This window comes from Chrysemys picta, chromosome 11, assembly GCF_011386835.1.
Source record: "Chrysemys picta bellii isolate R12L10 chromosome 11, ASM1138683v2, whole genome shotgun sequence".
Taxonomy (NCBI): domain Eukaryota; kingdom Metazoa; phylum Chordata; order Testudines; family Emydidae; genus Chrysemys; species Chrysemys picta.
In genome coordinates, this window is record NC_088801.1 from 27,593,910 (window position 1) to 27,615,647 (window position 21,738).

General features: G+C 38.8%; 1 protein-coding gene across 2 annotated transcripts; it reads right to left on the reverse strand.

Moving 5' to 3' along the window:
* Positions 1–1,947: 1,947 nt before the first annotated feature.
* On the reverse strand, positions 1,948–21,067 carry ARL5A (ADP ribosylation factor like GTPase 5A). 2 transcript variants are annotated; one of them, XM_008171440.4, is made up of 7 exons: positions 20,706–20,983; positions 18,243–18,354; positions 17,397–17,457; positions 14,986–15,133; positions 12,847–12,930; positions 6,520–6,671; positions 1,948–5,100 (listed from the first exon to the last, which is right to left on the reverse strand). In XM_008171440.4, exons 4-7 carry the CDS (start codon positions 15,127–15,129, stop codon positions 5,052–5,054), a joined length of 429 nt encoding a protein of 142 aa, XP_008169662.1. In that variant the 5' UTR covers positions 15,130–15,133; positions 17,397–17,457; positions 18,243–18,354; positions 20,706–20,983; the 3' UTR covers positions 1,948–5,051. The 2 variants fall into 2 exon arrangements, with proteins under 2 accessions (XP_008169662.1, XP_005296513.1); XM_005296456.5 differs by lacking the exon at positions 18,243–18,354 and having other exon boundaries at positions 20,706–21,067.
* Between the last annotated feature and the right edge of the window lie 671 nt (positions 21,068–21,738).

Below are 21,738 nucleotides of genomic sequence, written 5' to 3' on the forward strand. Positions count from 1 at the left end.
TCTTTATGCAGTATCATACCATACTTAACTTATAACATTGAAGGATGGACTATTTAAAGGCTTGGTATTACATTCATTTGAATGGAATCTCTGAAAAACTGCTTTCCAGACATACGATTGGTTTGACAGAAGCAAAGTTACTGCCATTTTTTTTAATGTAGCCAATTAAAAAAATTCCACTTAAATGTTTTTATATGAAGGAACACTTGCAGGGCATGAGTCTTCTCTTACCATAATTTCCTTGCTTTCTGGGTTTAAGTCACATACTTAAATGTTATCGGAACTCAGTTTCCTATACTCTGGAGCTGATCTGTTAAGAGAGTAAGTTACCCTCCCTCCCACAAAATAAGCTTTACATCTACACAACGGATAATTGTGGGAAACTGAAATGTTTGGAATGTATGAGTATAGAAGGTTCTGAATACTGTGTAACAAAAATGTTAAGTTAGCCATCAAGCATAGGTTAAACCGGGAGGGAGGAAGGGACAACACCACTTGTGTTCACATAGCTAGATGCGTGTATATAACATGGTATACACCAGTGGTCCCCAATGCGGTGCCTGCGGGCGCCACGACACCCACCGGGGCATTTATGTGCGCCCGCCTAGTGCTCAGCAGGGGAGAGAAGCCGCGGCCCCGTGCCTGCCGGGGACAGAGAACTCCGGGGCTGCAGGCTGTCCCTGGCAGGCACAAGGCTGTGGCTTCTCTGGGGGTGTAGGTATACACCCAGAGAAGGGGGTGTATTTTTTCAGCATAATGCATAGGAATTTAGCTACCATGTCTCCCTGCAGCACAATGAAAATTATGAGGCTAGATGTCTGCATGTATTGCTGATCTATTCTCCAAAATTCTACATACTAAGTCTCCTAGTAACTTTTTTTTTTAAAGAGTTAATCTACATGCAGTTATTTATTTTTCAAGATACTAGTGGCAATTAGACCATATCACAAATTGTTCATCAAGTGTACCTTTCAGTTTTCCACGGATGGATATTCACAACTCAAACACAAACCTTTAAATATTAAGGTCATTTTGAGGTATATATGAACTTAAAAAAAAAAAAATAAGAAAACGGAAAAAAAAAAAATCACATTCCCAAGCTGTATAGCAAAGACCATACACTACCCTCAGTTGGCATTGATCTCAGTGGGAATTATGTATAGGACTCTACATTTCAACTGGGAGTTAAGCTTATATAAAAGAAATTTGTATAAAAGCCAAGAACAATAGGGAGAAGATGGAACTGCAGACCATTTCCAAGAGCAGCACAAATGAAGTTCTGTCACTTACTATTTAACATAACTATTCAGAATTGGAGTGGCTTTAGAGAGTTAATTAAATTAGGCAAAGAGAATTTCTTCTATGTACAGAAGAAAGCCTTAACATATCTAAATTAAGTTTATAATTAACATATCTCCATGCATAACAAGGAGCTACATATTAAGATGGAGAGCAAAGAGGGGTCTGCAGTGGGATAAAACCAACAAGCATGAACTGCATACAGATGCTTACACATTCTGTGTAAAAGTTCACGTTACAATAATTTGGAAGAAATGCACAAATTCTCTTAAGATTCTGTCTGCCTGAAGGTGTGTTATTACATACTTTTCTGCCAAGGCCATCATTGTAATATCTGGGTGCAAAATTTCTATTTTGTATAGTGTTTTAAATCTGAGCACTTGCTACACTTTAATGAAGCCTCACAACCCCCTCGGTGAGGCAGATATGGTAACTATCCCATCCCCATCTTAGATACGGGAATGGAGACAAAAGAAAGCTTAATGAATCACTCAAGGTCACCAGGATCAAAACCCAAATCCCCATCCCTGGTTCTGTACTCTAAACTACTAGTCAATACTACCTGCTTACATCTTCAAGATTATCTCATTTTCCCCTGAAAACAAATTCCACATTCTAAAAGGTGCAATGAATATCATAAGCAAGAGATAGTTATAATCAGCTGATTAATTTTACTTAAGAATAAACACAAGATTCATATCAGTTTCATACATATCCCCTCTTGATTACCAGTTTATAAATCAACAATTCTCCAAACATACAATGCTGGTAAAGTCACATGCATATTAAGTAACAGGTCCTGACTAGAGGAGAAAGGCAACCTCACTTTCTCTTTTCTGTTTAAATGGGATCACCACTAGTTCTAAAAGTAAGTTTAAACCTAAACCACACATATGCAACATTGAAGGTAGCAGGAAGAAGTGGGTGGATTACCTAGTTTACCCTTAGTTAAGGCTCCACTACTGTTCAAAGCCCACCAGATTGTATATCTGTTCCCTGTGCATGCAATAAGATATCCACCCCTGATGGGGAACTCTTGCCACTACTTCAACACAAATAATAAAATCACATGGATATTTGGCTATCACATTGAGATAGAAATGGAAATGGATGGTTTCCCTGTCACCTAGAAGAGGGAAGATAGTTCACATGCATTAGAAGGTCTCCAAACCATGTTTGTGACATAAAAGTCATGCTCTTAGAAAAATATTTATAGATTCCCTTTAGCCATGCTATTTATTAGGCAAACATTTTAAGCCATAAAATCTTGAACAGGGTAAGAACAGCAAATTCCAAGAAAATATTTTTAAAAAATTGTACATGAATACAGTTTTGCATTTCATATTCTGTTAGAGTGATTTTTATCTTAAAAAAAAACTTTACAATTTAAAAGCAACAGCGATTCAGACAAAAGAATAGCGCACTTCAAGCATGAAAGAAAATCTAGAAAAAGTAGTCGCGGTACTTGAAGATGAATATTATGAATGTAGTTAAGTCCAGCATTTTATTTTTTGTTAGAGTAGGAAAGCTAAAATTATTCATTTATGTTCAAAGGATGCAAAATTTTGTTTCTTGAAAATACCTGCAGATAAAACTAAGAAACAGTCTTTGCATTGTTATTTTTTCCTTAAAACACTTACACATTATGCAATACACCAGTTAGTTAATAACACTGATCTCTGTGCATGCCTTTTATGTAAATAAATGCATGTATAAATTTAAAAAATGGACATAGCCGAACCTCCATCAGCCAATTAGGAAAAGAGATTTCATGACTACATCAGAAAGTTATACTTCATACTTCAGCTGTTAAATACACACTTCTGAAGTGGTCTTCATTATTTTGTCCCCATGAATACTATGTCAACATTTTAACCAATACAATGTAGTACACAAATAAACTAAACTAAATTAAATGGAAACTGGATGTGTTTCACAATCTCATCTTCTAAAGAGGAGTTCATAACTGCCTTAAAAATTAAACCAGGTTTAAAATGGTCTTGTCCTTAAACTTTTTTTGTCTAGTTTTACAATATTACTTAAATATACACATGTACAGAATAAGACAGAAAATCTGTGATTATGCACACATTTCATGATACCAATAACATTTCACACCACCCAAATGTCATTCTCACGAAGAACCAAAATCCTTTACACCAGTGGTTCTCAACCTATTTCTATATTAGGACCTCCTCACTCCTCCCATTTACCAATATAGGAAGGACAGGATAGTCATGATTCCCATAATTCTTTGCATATTCCCTATGAATCATGACCATTCAGTTGGGGCCTCAGCATTATGATACTGAAGCATCATTTAATTCTGAGTTTTCACATGGACTTCAATAGGAGCAGAATCAAGCATCAGTTACAGTGGAATAGTGTATCCTTTCCAGGGCCGACTCCAGCGTTTTTGCCGCCCCAAGCAGCAGAAAAAAAAAAAAAAAAAAAAAAAAAAAGCCGCGATCGGCAACACTTCGCCGGCAGGTCCTTCCCTCCAAGAAGGACTGAGGGACCCGCCGCTGAAGAGCCGGACGTGCCACCCCTCTCCGTTGGCCGCCCCAAGCACCTGTTTGTAACCTGATCCTTTCCTCTCCCCCACGTCAGTCTCTTATATACAGATATAAATAGTTACTTCAGGAATTTTGGATTATCACCAGTCAGTATCCTCTTTGTCTGAAAACATATTAATACAAAATAGACTGTTCTGTAAGATTTCTGGTGAGAACATTATAGCACACTTTTTTGGTCACTTCTTTGCATAAGGAAAACTAAGACACATTTCCCCTTTATTAACGGTGAAGATTTACCCCCTAGATAGGAATCTATCATAAATACTCAACATGATGGCATAAAGCAGAGCACAACACGGGCATTTTTTGGAATGGTCTTATCCAACAAAATGAGAATGCTAACTTTTTGGATTCTTTACCTTTTAGCAAAGAATTGCAATTAGTTGCCCATACTGAACAAAGTATAAAATCCACATTCAGACACACTATCCCTTTTTGTGATCATTCTTAATTGCAGAGTATATATATGACAACCATAAAAACCAATAGTCTTAAGAGATTTCACTTTATAAAGAAATGGTGCACCAAATATTTGGTGAAGGTTAGAGCAGTACAGAGAACAAAGGAAAAGCAGTTGTGACATGTCAACAATCTCAACATTAGTACTATTCTCAGTACACAGATTCAGTGTTATTCACTTTTTCTTGGAACAGATTTCAGTTAACCTACACTTGAGGTATAAATATACACAACTATGTACAGTACACAAAGGAAAATATTTTTGTATCTGTAGCACATTTGAACAAGTTTTTAAAATACTGGAAAGTCAATACCTATGCCACTGATTTGCTTGCTAATTTACTGGAATAACGAGGCCAACACCTTCAACTAGGAGGGTTATATTGGAATATAAAATGTAAAGTTAAAAATTCCTTCCTCTCACTTCATACTCACCACACATAGTCCTGAGTGGCTTTATCTTGAGAAGAATGTCAACCACAGTTTTTAAACCTATCTTCAGAGTAAACTAATGGGAAAATAAACTAGAGCCTTCATCTTCATCTGTTTTCAAAGAGGTGGTCTTAATATATGTGTGTAGAAAATAAAGTTGAAATCAGTTTATTATAAATACATCTAACCCATTAATTTTGCAGGTTACCATAGGTACAGGTAACCAAGGTATCCATAGGTACAGCACTTTTGTATGCAATGTCGGTGCAAAGAGCTCATTAAAAATCATCTGATTTTAAGTCTTGACATCATCCATTCAAGTCCTTGGCACAATCTGTAAATAAAAATTAAAATATGTATTTTTGCATAAAAAAGAATTATAAATATTCTGTCATGGTAACTTTAGTCAGAACTCAGATAGTATGTGCTTGTGAAAGTCCTGCAACCTTATCATTTCAATCTACACAACAGTAAAAGTAAGACTGTAAACTTCTAACAACCCCTTAACAATGTGTCTAGGGTTCGAAGGATTAGATTTTTAAATTGGTAAATGTTGGCAAATGATTTCACCACACATACACCAGCCAATGAAAAAGATCAATAATAATAAAAATGTATGGATATTCAAAGAAAGAAAAATGCTACTTGAACTTAGAGTTTGATTTACAGATGTTTTCTTTGTATATTTTAAGATGTGCTATTGGTGATTTGTGCTTTAGTGGTTATACAGCTTTAAAACTTTTTGAATCTCAGCATCAACTGTCATTAAATAATTCACTGCAACTGTGAACTCTTAAAAATCGATAGAAATAGAAAAAAAAAAATCTTAAAAATAAACTGACATTATCCCCCCAAAATTGAATTCTGCCAAGCCTAAATATGTCACCACACTGACCCTGATGTGACCACGTCTAGGGTCAGGTCAATCTTTGTACCCATCTGAACCATCACTGCTCTGATGACTTTCAAGAGTATCAGTTAGGTTGTGGTTTATATGATGTTAACAAGAAACTAGATTACTGAGCCAACTTAAATTCTATCTGAGCTAGACAGGACTATACAACCTAAAGGAAAATGGTAATGAAACATTGAGCCTTTCAGGATACCACTAAAATTCTCCCAAATAACCTCAAATATGAATGCACTCAATTGACACGGTCAGATTTTAAATGCTCTTTTTGAATTTATTTTAAAATAAATTACTAGTGTCACTTTGGAGACTTGGCATTAAAATTTGTCTTCAAGTCACCTTGGTCTCTCTCCATTTTATTTTGCTTATTTCAGTGACAATACCAGAAAAATAGATAAAGGTTTCTTAACTCCCTGGTTCACATAAACAAGCAGGTGTTCTCTGTAACAGAAATATCTGCGTTTCATTGTAACCTGCCACATAACTGCCACTGCTGTGTGCTTTAACAAAGACTAGTGAGGTGAGTTACACCTTTTAAGAAGCTAAACAACCCATACACATAACGAACAGTATCTCTTCACAGTACACAACAGTTATTTCCCAGTGGTACTACATCTCTGGGGCAGGTCTTTGTTTTTCCTTGAATGTTCTATATGGTGCTGAATTTAATACAGGGCCCAAGAAGAATTCATGTTTAAAAGGATATCATTTTCAATGTTGCCTTGAGAGTCAGGTCTCAGAATGAGTAGGTGTGCTAGGAGATGTATGTCAAATAACAGCCTATGTATACCACGATACAGGTACCAAAATTATTCAGAAAGTATTCCCAAGAAGAATTCTTACCCCTCGCCAGTTAGAGCACAGCATGCTTGGATATGCCACTGGTGATCTTTAACTGAAGTTAGTTTCAGAAACTGGGATATTTCAGCTATCGTCATGCACTCTTTAACATCTTGTTTGTTAGCAAAAATAAGCAAACCTGCTTTCTTTAAATCCTACAAAGGAAGAGACAGAAAAATGTTTAGAGGTTTAAATTATTTTTCTATTAGGATTTCACAGATTTTTCAGAGTCAAATTAGGTTTCTGATTTGGAAGCGTCTTTATGATATTGAAAACATTTGTGCATGCATCTTTCACTTAAGTGCCAACACACATTCTGCTTTTAGAATTTTGAAAGGCTTCAAAATCCAGAATGAAAACATATTGCCTGTGTTTAAGTATAACTGAAAAACTTACAAAATATGAGAGCAACTGCTAGTCTAACAGTTTCTGATTGGCAATGGAAACATTTGTCTTTTTGTTTACAGAGTTTTTTCCACCTTTAAAATCTATTATGGATCCACAGTGGATCAACAGTTCATTCAAGGGCTCGTGGACAAGGTGCATTAATCTGCACTAGCATTTCACACACAGAGATTATGTCTGCACAGCATTTTGGAGTGAGCCTCCCACCCAGGATCAGACTCAGGCTAGCAAGGTTCACACTAGTGCTCAAAAAAGCAGTAGACAGCATTTTGAAGTGGCAGTTCAGGCTAGAGCTTGGGCTCTCAAGACCATACCACTCCTGAGGCTTCAGAGCCCAAGCTCCAGCCCACGCAGATAGGGGCCACATCCTGAAATTTTTTTTTCCCTGAATCACCTCATCTGGACTTCAAAACAACCTTCCAACTTCATCGTCCTAAGCAAGCCCCCCCCATAGACTCCCAACTCAAAGCAGCACCAGACCCTTCCATAACAGATAAGTGTTAACTACTTATGCTAAACATTCTTTTCCACCTTGTATTTAACTGAGATAGTGAGTACCTTTTCCAGACTTGAAGTAAGACCTGTGTAAGCTTAAAAGCTTGTCTCGGTCACCAACAGAATGTTGGCTCAATAAAAGCTATTGCTTCACCCACCTTGTTTCTCTAATATCCTGGAACCAACACAGCTACAACAACACTGCAAACAGATGTTAATTATGTCAGACCTTGAGTTAAAGTCATACAGTCACTACTGGATTGATGCTCTTAAAGCAAAAAAGTTGTCTGATAATTGTGACAAACCAATGAAGCTGACATTGTTTAAAGTTCTAGGTTTTCCGTCATTTCCCTCAAATTTGTACAAGCAATACTAAAGCTTCATTATTTAACTACAAATTAAACATTATATAACCACTACATATTCTAAATGCAACAGACTAGATACTGCAGAAGTTGCCGATTGTAGCATGCAATTTCATCATGGTATATAACTGATATAGTGCATTTTGGATCAAGCAGCCACTGAACCTCAAGACAACTGTTTCATTGATGCTGCATTTAAACGCAAATAGCAAGCTAATATGGAGCAAGGAGCACTGGTCCTATTAATAAATTCTACCATATGTCATGAGACATCTGACTTCTGCCTTCTTATAGTGAAATCGTCTGTCCCACTCCTCCTCCCCCCCCACCCCAATTTCCTTTTTGAAGTCATAGTCTTGCCTAAAAGTATTGCATGAAAACCAGTTAGTAAACATCTGATGCAATAGAAAAACTTCTGAGTTTTGCCTTGCATTTGATAGGCACCTAATATTACATTTAGTTCTTCTCAAAGAACTAAGTTACCTCTCTTCTGGCTTTCACCCACAACTGCACCATCTGTCATAAACAAGTTTCAGAGTAGCAGCCGTGTTAGTCTGTATCCGCAAAAAGAACAGGAGTACTTGTGGCACCTTAGAGACTAACAAATTTATTAGAGCATAAGCTTTCGTGGACTACAGCCCACTTCTTCGGATGCATCCGAAGAAGTGGGCTGTAGTCCACGAAAGCTTATGCTCTAATAAATTTGTTAGTCTCTAAGGTGCCACAAGTACTCCTGTTCTTTTTGTCATAAACAAATAGATGATAGATTAATCTGTCAGAGTTAAATACTGAAATCTCTCATGTGGACTACAAAATGGAGGTCAAAGTTAAAGGAAGAACTGCTCTTGTTTGCTCTTAAACATTTCTATAGAATACCATGATCACTTATAACGATATTCAGGTTTTTGGATGAAATATTTTCCCCTCCCCGCTCTAACAGTGGACATTTAGTTATAAAAATATCAGAGTGCTGATCTTCAGCTTGGCCTATATTGTGCCACCTGATTACTTTGTACACATTTCTGCATTTTTATGTGGCTGTATTTAGTCTTATTACTCCTCATTAATGCCAGTTTTACATTTAGTAAACCTAAAACCTTAAATATAATCAGAAATTTAAATTTATTAAATTAAAATTTTCAACACATCAAATTGGAACCACTTACAAGAGAAAACAGGTAAATGAACCTCAGTTATACCCAACTAAGTAACTACATATCCTTTGTAGAAACTAAGGCTGCCATCCTGTAGCGTGTGGGCAGACTGCTGCATCACTGCAGAGCCTCAATGGTACTTCATGCAGGTGCAGTTGTCTGCCAATCTGCTACACAATGAGGGATCGTGGCCGAATACTCTTTATTAGCTTATCACACAACAAAAGACCACCTTGTCACTAACATGTAGTGCCTGGGAAGATTCAACTTTTTAAGAAACATTCATCTTTTATAAATTTCATGAGGTGTGAGGCAAGAGGGTACCATGGGGAGAATGAAAGCCTTTAACTTGAATATTAAAGTTTTAATAGAACATGACACATATACAGTACAATTTCAGGCCCGAAAATAACTGTTTTTAAAGGGACATTGTCAATTTGCAAGTCACATTTCCACCTGAAGTGTTTGTATCTATTAATTCTACAAGTAATCACTAAAGTTACTACTATACATGAAAGAGATTAGAGGAAATTTTTTTTTTTTAAACTTTGTGCATTTATCAATGATGTGAGTATAGATAGTTCCTAATGCACTGCCTTTCTTAAGCCCTAAAAGGTTTTTGATCCATTTCACCTCTTCTGCTATTACTGGAAAGCAACTGAGTACACTGACTGAAAGGGGAAGCAGAGATTCTAAACATGTTTGGTGTTGCTACCCTCAGCCTGCCCAAAAGACTCTCCTAAACAGAGTTGTTTATTCTGCTAACATTAAGCATTTACTATCCGAGTGCTATACAAGAAAGTATGTATTTTAATTGATTAAATAACAAAATCAAATTGACAGTATTCCCTTAAGCAAGCCTTGCATTTAATTAACAGCTGTACACAGGATGCAGGTAGCAGTACAGTAGAACCTCAGAGGTACAAACACTGACAGGTCAACCACACACCTCATTTGGAACCAGCAGTACACAATCAGGCAGCAGAGATGGGGAAAAAAAGCAAATATAATACAGTACTGTGTTAAATGTAAACTACTAACAAAATAAAGGGACAGTTTAAAAAAAAATTTTTTTGACAAGGTAAGGAAACTTTTTCCATGGTTGTTTCATTTAAGACCGTTAAAAGCAGCATTTTTTTTCTGCACAGTGAAGTTTCAAAGCTGTAGTAAGTCAATGTTCAGTTGTAAACGTCTGAAAGAACCATAATGTTTTGTTCAGTTATGAACATTTCAGAGTTATGAACAACCTCCATTCCCAAGGTGTTCATATCTGAGGTTCTACCCTACTTCAAGAAAGTCAGTATGTTCCTGAAACTTATGACCTATATGTGACCCCGAGCAAGTTACTTCACTTTCCCCATCTGTAAATTGAGAATGATGAAACTTATCACTAGAAATTGTGTTTTTTTTTAATGTTCATATGTAATCTGCTATGTTCCCCTGAGGTTGGTGGGTATTACCACCATTTGTCATATAGGGAAAAGAGAAGTGAAACAGCTTGACAAAGGCCAAACGTGACTCAGTGGCAGGATTAGCATTCAGGAACCTCTTGTGCCAAACCTTCTGCTCCTTCCTTTAGCCCACCCAGACAAGTTCTTTACTGGCAAAAAAAAGTTCAACAAAATTAATCTAATGGTAGGCACAAATGCAAGTCTCTTAAATACCCAGTGTCATACAATTGATAAACTAAAATATTAACTACAACAGCCTCCTTGTAAAGCATTTCTCATTTATACTGGCGATCTTCCCTTCCCTCCAACATGGGTATTTTCTGCTATCTAAAAAGAAAAAGCTGGTTTGCAAGAGGCATCTGAATCATTTGTAGTATTTTCATTTAGAAATACTATATTGGTCTCATTCGTCTCCTTTATCAAAATTTTCTTCTGTGGTTTCACTAGAGAGATATACTGTGTTCTCGTTTAGTCAATTATCACATATGAATTAATTATCTTTCTAGGGCTTCAATATTTACCCACAGCCTTGTAAGTTGTTTTAATGTTTTCTGGTTAATTTTATTCTTTTAATTCAGTTTCAATACTCAAAGTATTCCCAATATTTTTAGAAAGAATCAGATGTACTCAATTTTATTTTTTGAGTCAGCTCACAGAAGACCTCTCCAAGCCTAAGTATCAGCTTGCTTTTGGTTTTGTTAAGTAAAACCACAAGATTAAGCTATTTGTTGCACAGAAAGAAGCTTGAGTTATTCAACAAGGAAAACAATTCTGACCTCATTCAAAAAAAGGTGGGTGGGAATGGGGAAGGAACTGAGTAATGGAAATCTTTTCTGTTTCTCTACCCTCACCTGCTTACAGCAGCCAAGAGCTTCTGGAGTGATAGATCAGTGTTCTGGCTGTTCCCTGCTAGTGATATATATACACATATAGATATTGTTAGATATAAAAAGATGGAACCCCTAATCAAGGTCTGAGGACAGCACCCTGGTACTTCCCAGCAGCCATGGATGGGTTCATATAAGTGCTGCCTTTGGACTTTGGGCTACCCTCCGCCCTGCTCTTTATCTACCTCCAAACATCAGGTTTAGTCATCCAACTAATAGTTATGTGCTTTCCAAGTCAGGCATTCAGAATTATGTCATATACACTACAGACAGATACCTATAGAAGAGAGTCACTAATTTTTTAAGATCACAACATTGTGCAGAAAGATTTTGTAAAATAGTTATGTTTTCTTATCAAGATCTTTTTCAGTCAAACTTGTACATATCTCAGAAATTAAACCTTTTGTTCCAGCTTACTCCTGGGACAATTCCTCTAATGTAGTTAAAGGTCTAGATAAGCCATCCTGTATCCGTATTTCACAATAAAATGCTGACTTATAAAAACTGAACACACAGTTTATACTATCTTTATACTATTTACATTATTATATATTTCTTGATAGAATTTCAAGTCAGGACCCAGGAACAGCTGTCTAAATCTGAATAATCTCAGCTCTTACCCACAACAAATAATCACTTATATTTCCTAGGGATAAATTCCTGATTATTAATGAAAGTAGCTAAGGGAAAGGACATTGGTGTCAGGAATTTATGAAGTTGGTCCAAAGCAAGATTTGAACAAAGAAATTGATCTGGAAGAGAGGGTCTCTATATGGGAAAGAGGATATACATCTTCATTTTGTGTAGTTAAACAAAAATTGTTATACAATATAGATAGATCTTAACTAGAGTCAGATGCCATCATATCTTTGCTAGTAGGGAGGTGCTCTGTTAGAGAGGTTGCAGGGAAAGGGTAACATATTTGCACATGTGGTGGTTGAATTAGACAGTTTTGGGAGGACATCATTAAAGAGATTCATCTATGACAAAATATCAGCTTCCTAGAGAACCCTAGTGCTCTGGCAGAAGATACACATTTCAAACAAAATGACAAATTAATTTATTTTTTACTGTTAGCAGGAAGAATTAGTATTGCACATTATTGGAAAAATATGACTTCTCTTATGGAATTGTGGTACAGTAAAATATGGACTGTCCTTGTAAAGGAAAAAATGTTCATAACAAGTATGTACACAAGAGAAGGGCTAAAAAGAGGATAGGTATTTTGAAATCTCAGCACCCTTTTTAGCATATTCAGAAGAGGAGGGCTTCTCAACCAGCGTGCCACAAACTTTAGCCAGATTTTTTTAATATTAACTTGATCCTGAATAAGCAATGTATGATGTAGCATGTTAATGTTTTATTGTAACTTTGCCTTAATAAAACATTTTTAAAAAAAAGTTATGTTGTAGTAGGGAAACAAGAGAGGAAAAAAATAGAAGAGTCAAACTAGATTTTTGTAAATATATTTACAAATAGCCAAGCGTGTTAGGTAAATAATACATTCACATGCTATTTATTTGTGAGAAAAACAGTTGTAAATATTCACCAAAAATGTAAAAACACTACTCACCTCATGTGCTAACATTTTATAAAGTTCTTCTTTAGTTACAGAAATTCTCTCTCTGTCTGTGCTGTCCACAACAACGATGACAAACTTTAAAGGGTAAAAAATGATCAGTAAACAAATACATAGTGTGCATACTCTTAAACAAGTTTAATAGATGTGCACCCTGGGTCATAAGCGAAGTGTTAACTTCCTCCCTCATAGGTAGTGCCCTACTAAATTCATGGCCATGAAAAACACGTCATGGACCATGAAATCTAGTCTGCGTGCTTTTACCCTATACTATACAGATTTCAAGGGGGAGACAAGAGTTTCTCAAACTGGGGGTCCTGACCCAAAAGGGGGTTGCAAGAGGTCAAGGTTATTTTAGAGAGGTTTCAGTATTGCCATCCCTCAATTCTACGTTGCGTTCAGAGCTGGGTGGCTGGAGAGCAGTGGCTGTTGGCTGGGCGTCCAGCTCTAAAAGGAGCACCCCACCAGCAGCAGCGCAGAAGTAAGGGTGGCAATACCATACCACGCCATCCTCACTTCTGCGCTGCTGCCTTCAGAGCTAGGTGGCCGGACAGTGGCAGCTGCTAACAAAAGGCCCAGCTCTGCAGGCAGCAGTGAGAAGTAAGGGTGGCAATACTTCTGTGCTGCTGGTGAGCAGCCTCTGCTGTTCAGGTGCCCAGCTCTGAAGGCAGCGCCGCCGTCTGCAGCAGCGCAGAAGTAAGGGTAGCAATACCACAACCCCCGTACAAACCTTGCGACCTCCCACAATTCCTTTTTGGGTCAGGACTCCTACAATTACAACACCGTGAAATTTCAGATTTAAGTAGCTGAAATCATGAAATTTGCTATTTACAAATCCTAGGACTGTGAAATTGACCAAAATGGACTGTGAATTTGGTAGAGCCCTACTCATAGGCATATTACAGTTCTGTCCACAAATCAATGGTTTGTTGATAATTCTACTATTAAAATATTTGTAATTTATGTTTAAGTTTGTATACTAATAAATTTGGCATGCAAAATTATTTATTATTTTATTTAAGTCTTCTTTAAATTGTTTATTTCTACAATTCAGGGAGCCTGCTCTGTTATCATGGCTTTGGATTTAACTTTTGCCCATTTTAACTTAACAATTGTTTCTTAAGTTTCTGTAAGCATTGAGGGTGAAATCCTGGTCCCACTGACTTCAATGAGGTCAGGATTTCATCCTTAATCAACTACAATTTTAGGGGTAGATTTTCAGTGGCACAGAGACACCCAATTCCCATTGACTGTAACTGATATGCTCTTACAAGAAGAGCAGCACACTAACTCGCCGAATTCCTTCCCCCACCTGCCCTGCTATTTTGCAATGAAATGACTAGCAATTGTTTCAAAAGGGAGAGTGGGTAGCCTGTGCTAGGGTCACACACATGCCCTCCCCAACCCCCATGTCAAGTAAAAGCATGCAGCTGGAAGACAGGAAATCTAGAGTTACATGCACATCTGAGTCACTTGAAAATGGCCAAACAGTTACAGTTTTTATGATGATTAAATCATTTTTCAGAAGCTAAGTTTCTTCGTTATTTGGTCCAGGGGCAGAGTACAGAACATTTAGCACTGAAGGAAAAACATGTTGGGAGGAACGGACAACCTTGACAATGCAGCAAAGGTTCCAATTTAACTACATAGAGTTTCTGATATCACCAATTATGTACTTTTCTTAGTTAAAGATGCATGAATATTGGTGATGTATATGTTGAAAGAGTTCAATGTGGGTTTGTGCCTGATTGTCTGTGAAAAGGTTGTCTGTGAAAAGGTTGTCTGTGAAAAGCATAAGGGGAATTTTCACATGTGATTATTCTCATTTTTAAAAAGGGTACCTTACATGGAAAAGTTCTTACTTTTTTTGATGGTTAGTTTCTGGTTCTTTTAAGTTATACTGTTTTGTTATGTAGCTTATGGGATATATAGGTGTGAACTGGAACAGCATGCTAAGAAGAGGACATACAAATTGAAATACAAGCATCCAGAATGTCTACAAGTGCTACAGTAATATTTGAAATGGAGTAAGATATAAACTTTAGTTAACCAAACTCTCTCTTGGATTATTCATAAAGAGGTTATTTTAATTCCTTATAAAAACATATCTTCCAATAGGGAATAAACTCTTACCTCTGTGTTTGTATAATAAGTATTCCATGAAGATCGAAGAGATTCTTGCCCTCCAATATCCCACATTAGAAAACGTGTGTTATTAACCACTATCTCTTCTACATTGCTGCCTATTGTAGGAGAGGTATGCACCACTTCATTCATAGAACTACAAAAGGAAAAGAAGGACTGATCAAAAACTGCATACTCAATATTGACAAAAGTCAACTGTATTTGGAGATGCACGGTCACACATACTAGAGCACAAAATTGGCCCATTTTTTAAAAACTAAAATGGACAGTTGTCTCAGACTGGAAGGCTTATCTGCAGAATTGTGGTAGGCATTCCTTGACACAACAGAAGGGGTGGGGTGAAGAAAAGAAACAGCAGATGAATGATTTACTGTTTGACTTCCAGTGAACAAAACTGCACAATCAGTAACTATAAAACTGAGGGCTTGTCTACACTACCTGCCGGATTGGACCTGTCTACACTACCTGCCGCTGAGCGCTCTCCTGTCGACTCCGGTACTCCACCAGAACAAGAAGCATAAGCGGAGTCGACGGAAGAGTGTCAGCTGTCGACTTACCACAGTGAAGACACCACAGTAAGTAGATCTAAGTACGCTGACTTCACGTAGCTGAAGTTGCATATCTTAGATTGACCCCGCGTGGTAGTGTAGACAAGCCCTCAGAGAGCACTTCTTTTTTACTCTGTTTTAAGGGCTTCCACTGCTTAAGAGTGGATAGAAAAACGTCAATTCCCCCACCACGATTAAACTTGGCACATTGTAGCTCAGTCTGGGAGAGAATGATTATTCTTCTCCAACTCTGAAATAAAACGAATGGTGCTAAACAACTTGATTTATAAGACTGCTGAAAAATAATAATAAAAGAAAACCAAGAAAACCCCATCCCAATATACTGTATCAGTTCTCCTCCTCCCTTTGCCTAAACCCACCCCCATAAGTCAAAAACCACAAGTTAAAGAAGAAAATGTTTTGAGGAAAAACCAAGATATTTTAAAATACTGTTTTAAAATCGACTCAGTACATCAACTGATGGACTTAGTTGCCAAGACAACCAAAGTAACACATTAGCAGTATCCATGAGTATGCAATGCAGGGATTCAAAGTAAATGAAATGTATTGCAGTACTGCCCACACAAAAACATTTTCAAGGAAAATGAAACATTTTCAAGAATTTGCTTATGATTACTATTGTTTCCATAAACTGACCAGTGCACTTGACAAAAATAAAAAGACTGTCTAAAGTTTTCCAATTTCTTCTAAGTCTTCGGTTGTGCAGAAAGATTTGAGTCTTGAACCACTGTTAGAACATTATTTGAACAGAATCCAGCAGTAGTATTCTGGGAACAAATCCCCACTGCCCAGTGGTATATGAGCATGTAATAAGTGATTTCATCATAACATACATTTGTAAGGAAGATGAAATAAGGGCAGGGTCGGAACAGGAGGATTAGAAGGAGTAGAGCAAGAGGTAGAAGGGAATAATGAAAACGACAGAGCAAGACACCTTTGATTGAATTTTATTTTTCTGGCTTTTATTGTGCTAATGTACTCTGAGGTTGCAAATACTGCATGGGCTTTGAGTTTCAAACCAAACATTAAAAGAGTTATAAATACATCTATTTTGAACAAAATCCAAAACATAAGTTTATGGTGTAACCTAGATGACAATAGCCCTTTAAACACTCCTTGAACAGTTTTTGGGATTGAGTCAAAAGAGTTTTCATAGAATATCAGGGTAGGAAGGGACCTCAGGAGGTCATCTAGTCCAACCCCCCTGCTCAAAGCAAGATCAATCCCCAACTAAATCAGTTTTCAAAATACTGAAGTGCTTACTGTGAAAAAGATAAGACTTCATATTAAAAAAACAAAAAAAAACCCTGTAACATGGATTGGTTGACCAAACCACCTCTAATCTTCAACACAAACAGCTTTTACTAACATGGATCTTACCCGAGGGCCTCATTCCTGGCTGACTTTTAGGCACTAGATAGTAACAACACTTCCACAAAATGTATGAATCTCAGTAACTTTGTGCATACTGGTGGTCCCTGACATAATAGTGGTTATATATTATAAATGCCATTAAGATCCTGAATTCTGACCAGCAAATAGCCATAGCTTGTTATGGTGCATTGATATTTATGACACCGTTCATTAAATATAAGTAGCTCCAAACCCTGCTGATGGGCCAGAATCAGTTGCTTGCTAACCAGTCAGACAACAGGATTTCCCAATACCATTTTTTATGTATGAAACGATCACCACCTACGCTCAGTGTGCTGCTTTTAAACTGACGTGAGGAAACAAAGGGGGTTAATGAAAAGTCAGAGCAAGATGCAGAGTGGATTTCTCAAAAATACATTAATATTTTTTGCCAGCGAATTCACAGTATGTACTTACAACTGGTAAAGGATGGTTGTTTTTCCTGCATTATCCAGACCAACAATGATTACTTTGTGCTCTGAAATAAAAATTTAATTGGTAAGTCACAGTTACCATTGTAGCTAATAACACTTTAGCGCTTTTCAGCAGAGTTCACACTGGTGCTTGTTTTAAATAAAAAAAAAAGTACAAGCATCAAAGTACGTTGTATACATAGATAGTTCATGTTACCATGTGTTTCTATCACTGCTTTTGCTGTCTTCCCTCTATTTTTTGTAACACCTAGTTGTTGAGTGTTCTTTTAACTAAATTAAGTCCTTCAGACAGGGACGATCTTACTATACATTTGTATAGCACACAGCACAATTGGGCCTTGATCATTTTTTTTGGAGCCTCTTATAAGCAAATTCATTTTGAAACCAAATGCCATCCTCAACCAAGTATTTATATTCATTCAGCATCTCTTATTTCCTATTTACCAAAATGTAAATTGAAGAAGAAGTGGTATTGTTGGGAGCTACTCACCGTGGGCTAAAGTACACAACTTTACTCAGTTTTATTCACTTCAAAGAGAATGCACATGTGAGTAAGGGTTCATCAGTGTGAGCAAGGGTATTCTTTTGCCCAAGTGGTCAACAGACATGCTAAAAATCAAGCCATTGAAGTATACCCAAACCTCAACTATAGCAGTAATTCCTCCCATGATGGCTGTATTTGTTCTAAAAAAGGGGGTCACATAAGTGCCTTTTTGTTTTTAATCAATATTGTGTGGTTTTGAAGATCTGTTTTATAGCCCAGAGGGTATAAATTCAAGGTTGAATAACTTGGCATAACTGCACAATATTGTAAAAAATGGCTGATTACCTGACCCCCTGTAAATAGGCGCTTTTGTTTCAGGTGTGATGTCGCCAGCATACTGGATGCTAGGAAATCACTTGGAGCAGAAGACCTGCAGTGGAGCTGGATATTGCAAGACCTTAAAGACAAAAAAGTGGGGTTTAAAAGCTGAATGGATAATGCTCTGACTATGGGGGCCATTCAGCATGTATGTATAAAGTTGTATAAATTCATCCGAAAAGCAACTTTAAAGGCGCTTACAAATTCTACTTACAGAAAAGTTAACATACATTTTCTGTGATATTAGAGATCTTTCAGAAGAAAGTGGCATTAGGAACAAAATATATTCTTTCTAAAATAAGCAGTTTTCATGACAGCTATTAAGACTTACTGACTGTCACTAATAAAACATACATTAAGCAACAAGACCCGACAGAGCATACTCAGCAGTATGGTATGATTGTATGTATATTATTGCAATTATAATATTGATGTTAAAATAAGTTTTATAAATTTGGGGATGAGCAAAATATTTATGAGATACAATTTTTGGCTCCACCCAATGCTGCTCAGAATCTCAATTACATCTTAGTCATGGCTACAGGTGGCACTAATGCTTCCTACATAGTCCAGCTAACTTTTTTTTTTTAAAAAAAACACACAAATCGAAAGACAAATTGCAGATAGCTTAATACCGTAAATAAGGTTAAAAAATAAAACACTAGCCATGAAAGAGGCTGCTAATTAACAGAAAACTAATGTGGAACACAAGATATTCAGATATTCTAATGGTTACATCTAGTTAAAAAAATTAGACAATGCAAAAAAATTACATAAAAAACTCTTTCATTCCCACCTGATAAGGCAAAATTCAAACTCAAAAGGGAAAAAAAACAAACATACAAAAAAAAAAAAAACCATTACTTTGCTTTGTAGAGTTTGTATCTATTATGGTTACAAGTAACCTAAGATTATTTTAAACTACAAGTAGTATTTTTTTTAAAGCAACTTATTCACTTTTTGCATTTGACAGCAGTTTGCTTAGTCAGTTTTATTTTTTCCCTCGTGCAGGTTAGTCACTTCCTTTTCTCCTGAAAAAAACCCTAGATATAGCAGAGAAGCAGAAAAACTCACAAACACATTAACTAAAAGTTTTCTGAAGTATTTTGCAGTTTGCCTTATTCTGACCACAGCATGCATATCTGAGCAGTGTACTGTGATAAGTGTCACCATGTCTCATTTAAGAAATTTATCAAACTAGGATGTGTGTTATGCTCACTACTTATTTATTACCTGACCCAGTGTAAAAATTGTGATTTGGACCTTTTTCATAATTCCTGAAACATCTCCATGTCTGTAGCATTTTCATGAAGCAGTATGTCATATGTGTCATTAAAGGAGTGCTGTTTTGAGTATATGTTTTCTCCATCTGCACTTCTCTGCCTAATTTCTACAAATCACTTCTGTACCTTTATTCTCTTCTGCCAACTCTTGTCTCTGCCTTTAAACACATTAGCGAGGGACAACTATTAAGTAATGTTCACCAAATAAAACATAATATGTGGAGTTCATTTGTAAAGATTACTAGCCAACTTTTCTGTTAAAACTCACAAGCAATTGGACTAGTTATTCCATGGACTAGGGAATATTGGATAAGAGTAACATGGCAGGAATTGTCTTGAAGCTAATCTACTGAGGGAAGGAAACGTTATGTGGCACCATAAGAAGTTGTATTTGGTTCATACTTAAATAATTCATCTCTTAGCCTTCGAGTGCTCTGTGATCTTCACAGAGCATTTTTTCCTAAACGTAGAAATTAAACTAGGTTTTGTAGACTCATTAAGGCAAAAGTCACTACTATAGAGATGCAGAGAAACAAGTTTACTAATACAACCAGAGAACGCTTGATACAAAGAAGTTAATGATACAGCTTATTTCTTGAGCCGGTGCTTGCCTTTTAGGAAAAAAGAACAATCAAACGTAATATGAGCAGAAAAGGAACGTGGTGTATTTTAGCCAAAAACGGAGCGACCCAGTGCTGCTTTCTGACCCTTCTCGCTCCTTTGTGAATGTCAGAGTCCAGCTGCAGTATGAGGAGTGACCCCATCAGCTCCCCACAAGCGCTTCGGAGTCACAGCTGGGACACGAGAGCGCCTCCTGCTCGCTCTGTAGCCCTGCACGCCTCAGCACTGCGACGGGGAACCTGGACTCGGGTCTGCCCGGCTCAGCCTGCTCCGCTCCCGCTGCGGGCGGTGCATCGCTGATGCGGCAGGAGCGCTGGGTTCCACGGAGCGCCTGCCCTGGGTGCGGGCGGCGAGCGTGACACGTAAACGGAGCGAGCCCGAGCACAGAGCCGGCCTGCCGGGATCACTGCTCCCGGCACAGCCACAGCGAACACCCGGGACGCCTCCACCGGGCCCCGCTTCCTCCCCCAGGGCCAGGAGAGCCCCCGCCCCCCAGCCGAGCTAGCGGCCCGGACCGAGCCCTCACCCTGGTGGTTGAACAGCCTCCAGATCCTGGTGAAGAGGATTCCCATCCTCGGGCGGCCCCGACCCCGCGGCAGCTCCCGTCTCCTCTGGGCTCCGCGGCTGCTCTCCCTGCTGGGCCCAGGGCGGCTCAGTCCCGGCCCCTGTCCCGCGCTACCCGAGGAGGTGGCAGGCTGAGGCCGCGCCGGGCCCGCTGGGGCTGCGCACTCCTGGCCGTGCAGCCCCCGCTCACGGACATCGCCACTAGCCCAGCTCCCTTTTCCGATTCGCCTTCCCGACCACGGCTCCCAGGGTGGAAATAAAATACAACGAGTCCCTCCTCCGGGCCACCGTCCACCCGAAGGGCCGAGCGAACGAGAGAGGGGCGTGACGCTATTAAAGGATCATTTGCATACCACGGCCCGCCCCCTAGTAGGCGAGTTCCGCGAATGGGCAGAGACGTTCACGTGACTCATTTTACCTTAGCGGCCCCAGGGTACTGAACGAGCCGTCGCGCGCGCTCCGCCTGCAGCCCGGGCAGACTCGGTGGAGGCTGGGCCCTTGCGTGTGGGGCCGATCCAGGGCAATGGGCGTGTGGCCTCCGCCAGCCATAGGGCCTGCCCCTCACAGCACCCACACCCCGCCCCACCCAGCGCCCTGCCCACCCAGCAGCGCCACTGGGGCCTCCGTCCCCCATGCCGAGCGTCGCCCCTGCCAGCGCTCGTGACCGCCTGCCTCCCTGGCAACCGCCATAACCGCCCCCGTCTAACTTCTGTAACTGCCCCATGTCCCCTGCCAACCGCCCCCCTCATCCCTGCCAACCCACCGCTGCACTTGCCCATTGCTCCCTGCCACCTCGCTGCGCTTGCCCCAGACCACTGCCATGACTGCCCCTCACTAGCTGCTGCTGTGTCTAGCCCTTGCTCCCTGCCAACCACCACCATGCCATGAGTGCCCAGAACCACCCGTGCCATGCTGCAGAAAACACCAAGTGTGACTGTGGACAAGAGAAAGGCAGCGTTGCCAACTCTCGAGTGAATCAAATCTCACAGTGTTGG

Bases quoted from the DNA above. Each gene is read 5' to 3' on its own strand.
- ARL5A (XM_005296456.5), bottom strand. From the start codon at position 20,751: ATGGGAATCCTCTTCACCAGGATCTGGAGGCTGTTCAACCACCAGG. The intron at 17,458-20,705 runs GTGAGGGCTCGG...TTTTTATTTCAG, and splicing joins GAGGCTGTTCAACCACCAGG to AGCACAAAGTAATCATTGTT. The intron at 6,672-12,846 runs GTGAGTAGTGTT...CTTCCTTTGTAG, and splicing joins ATAAAATGTTAGCACATGAG to GATTTAAAGAAAGCAGGTTT.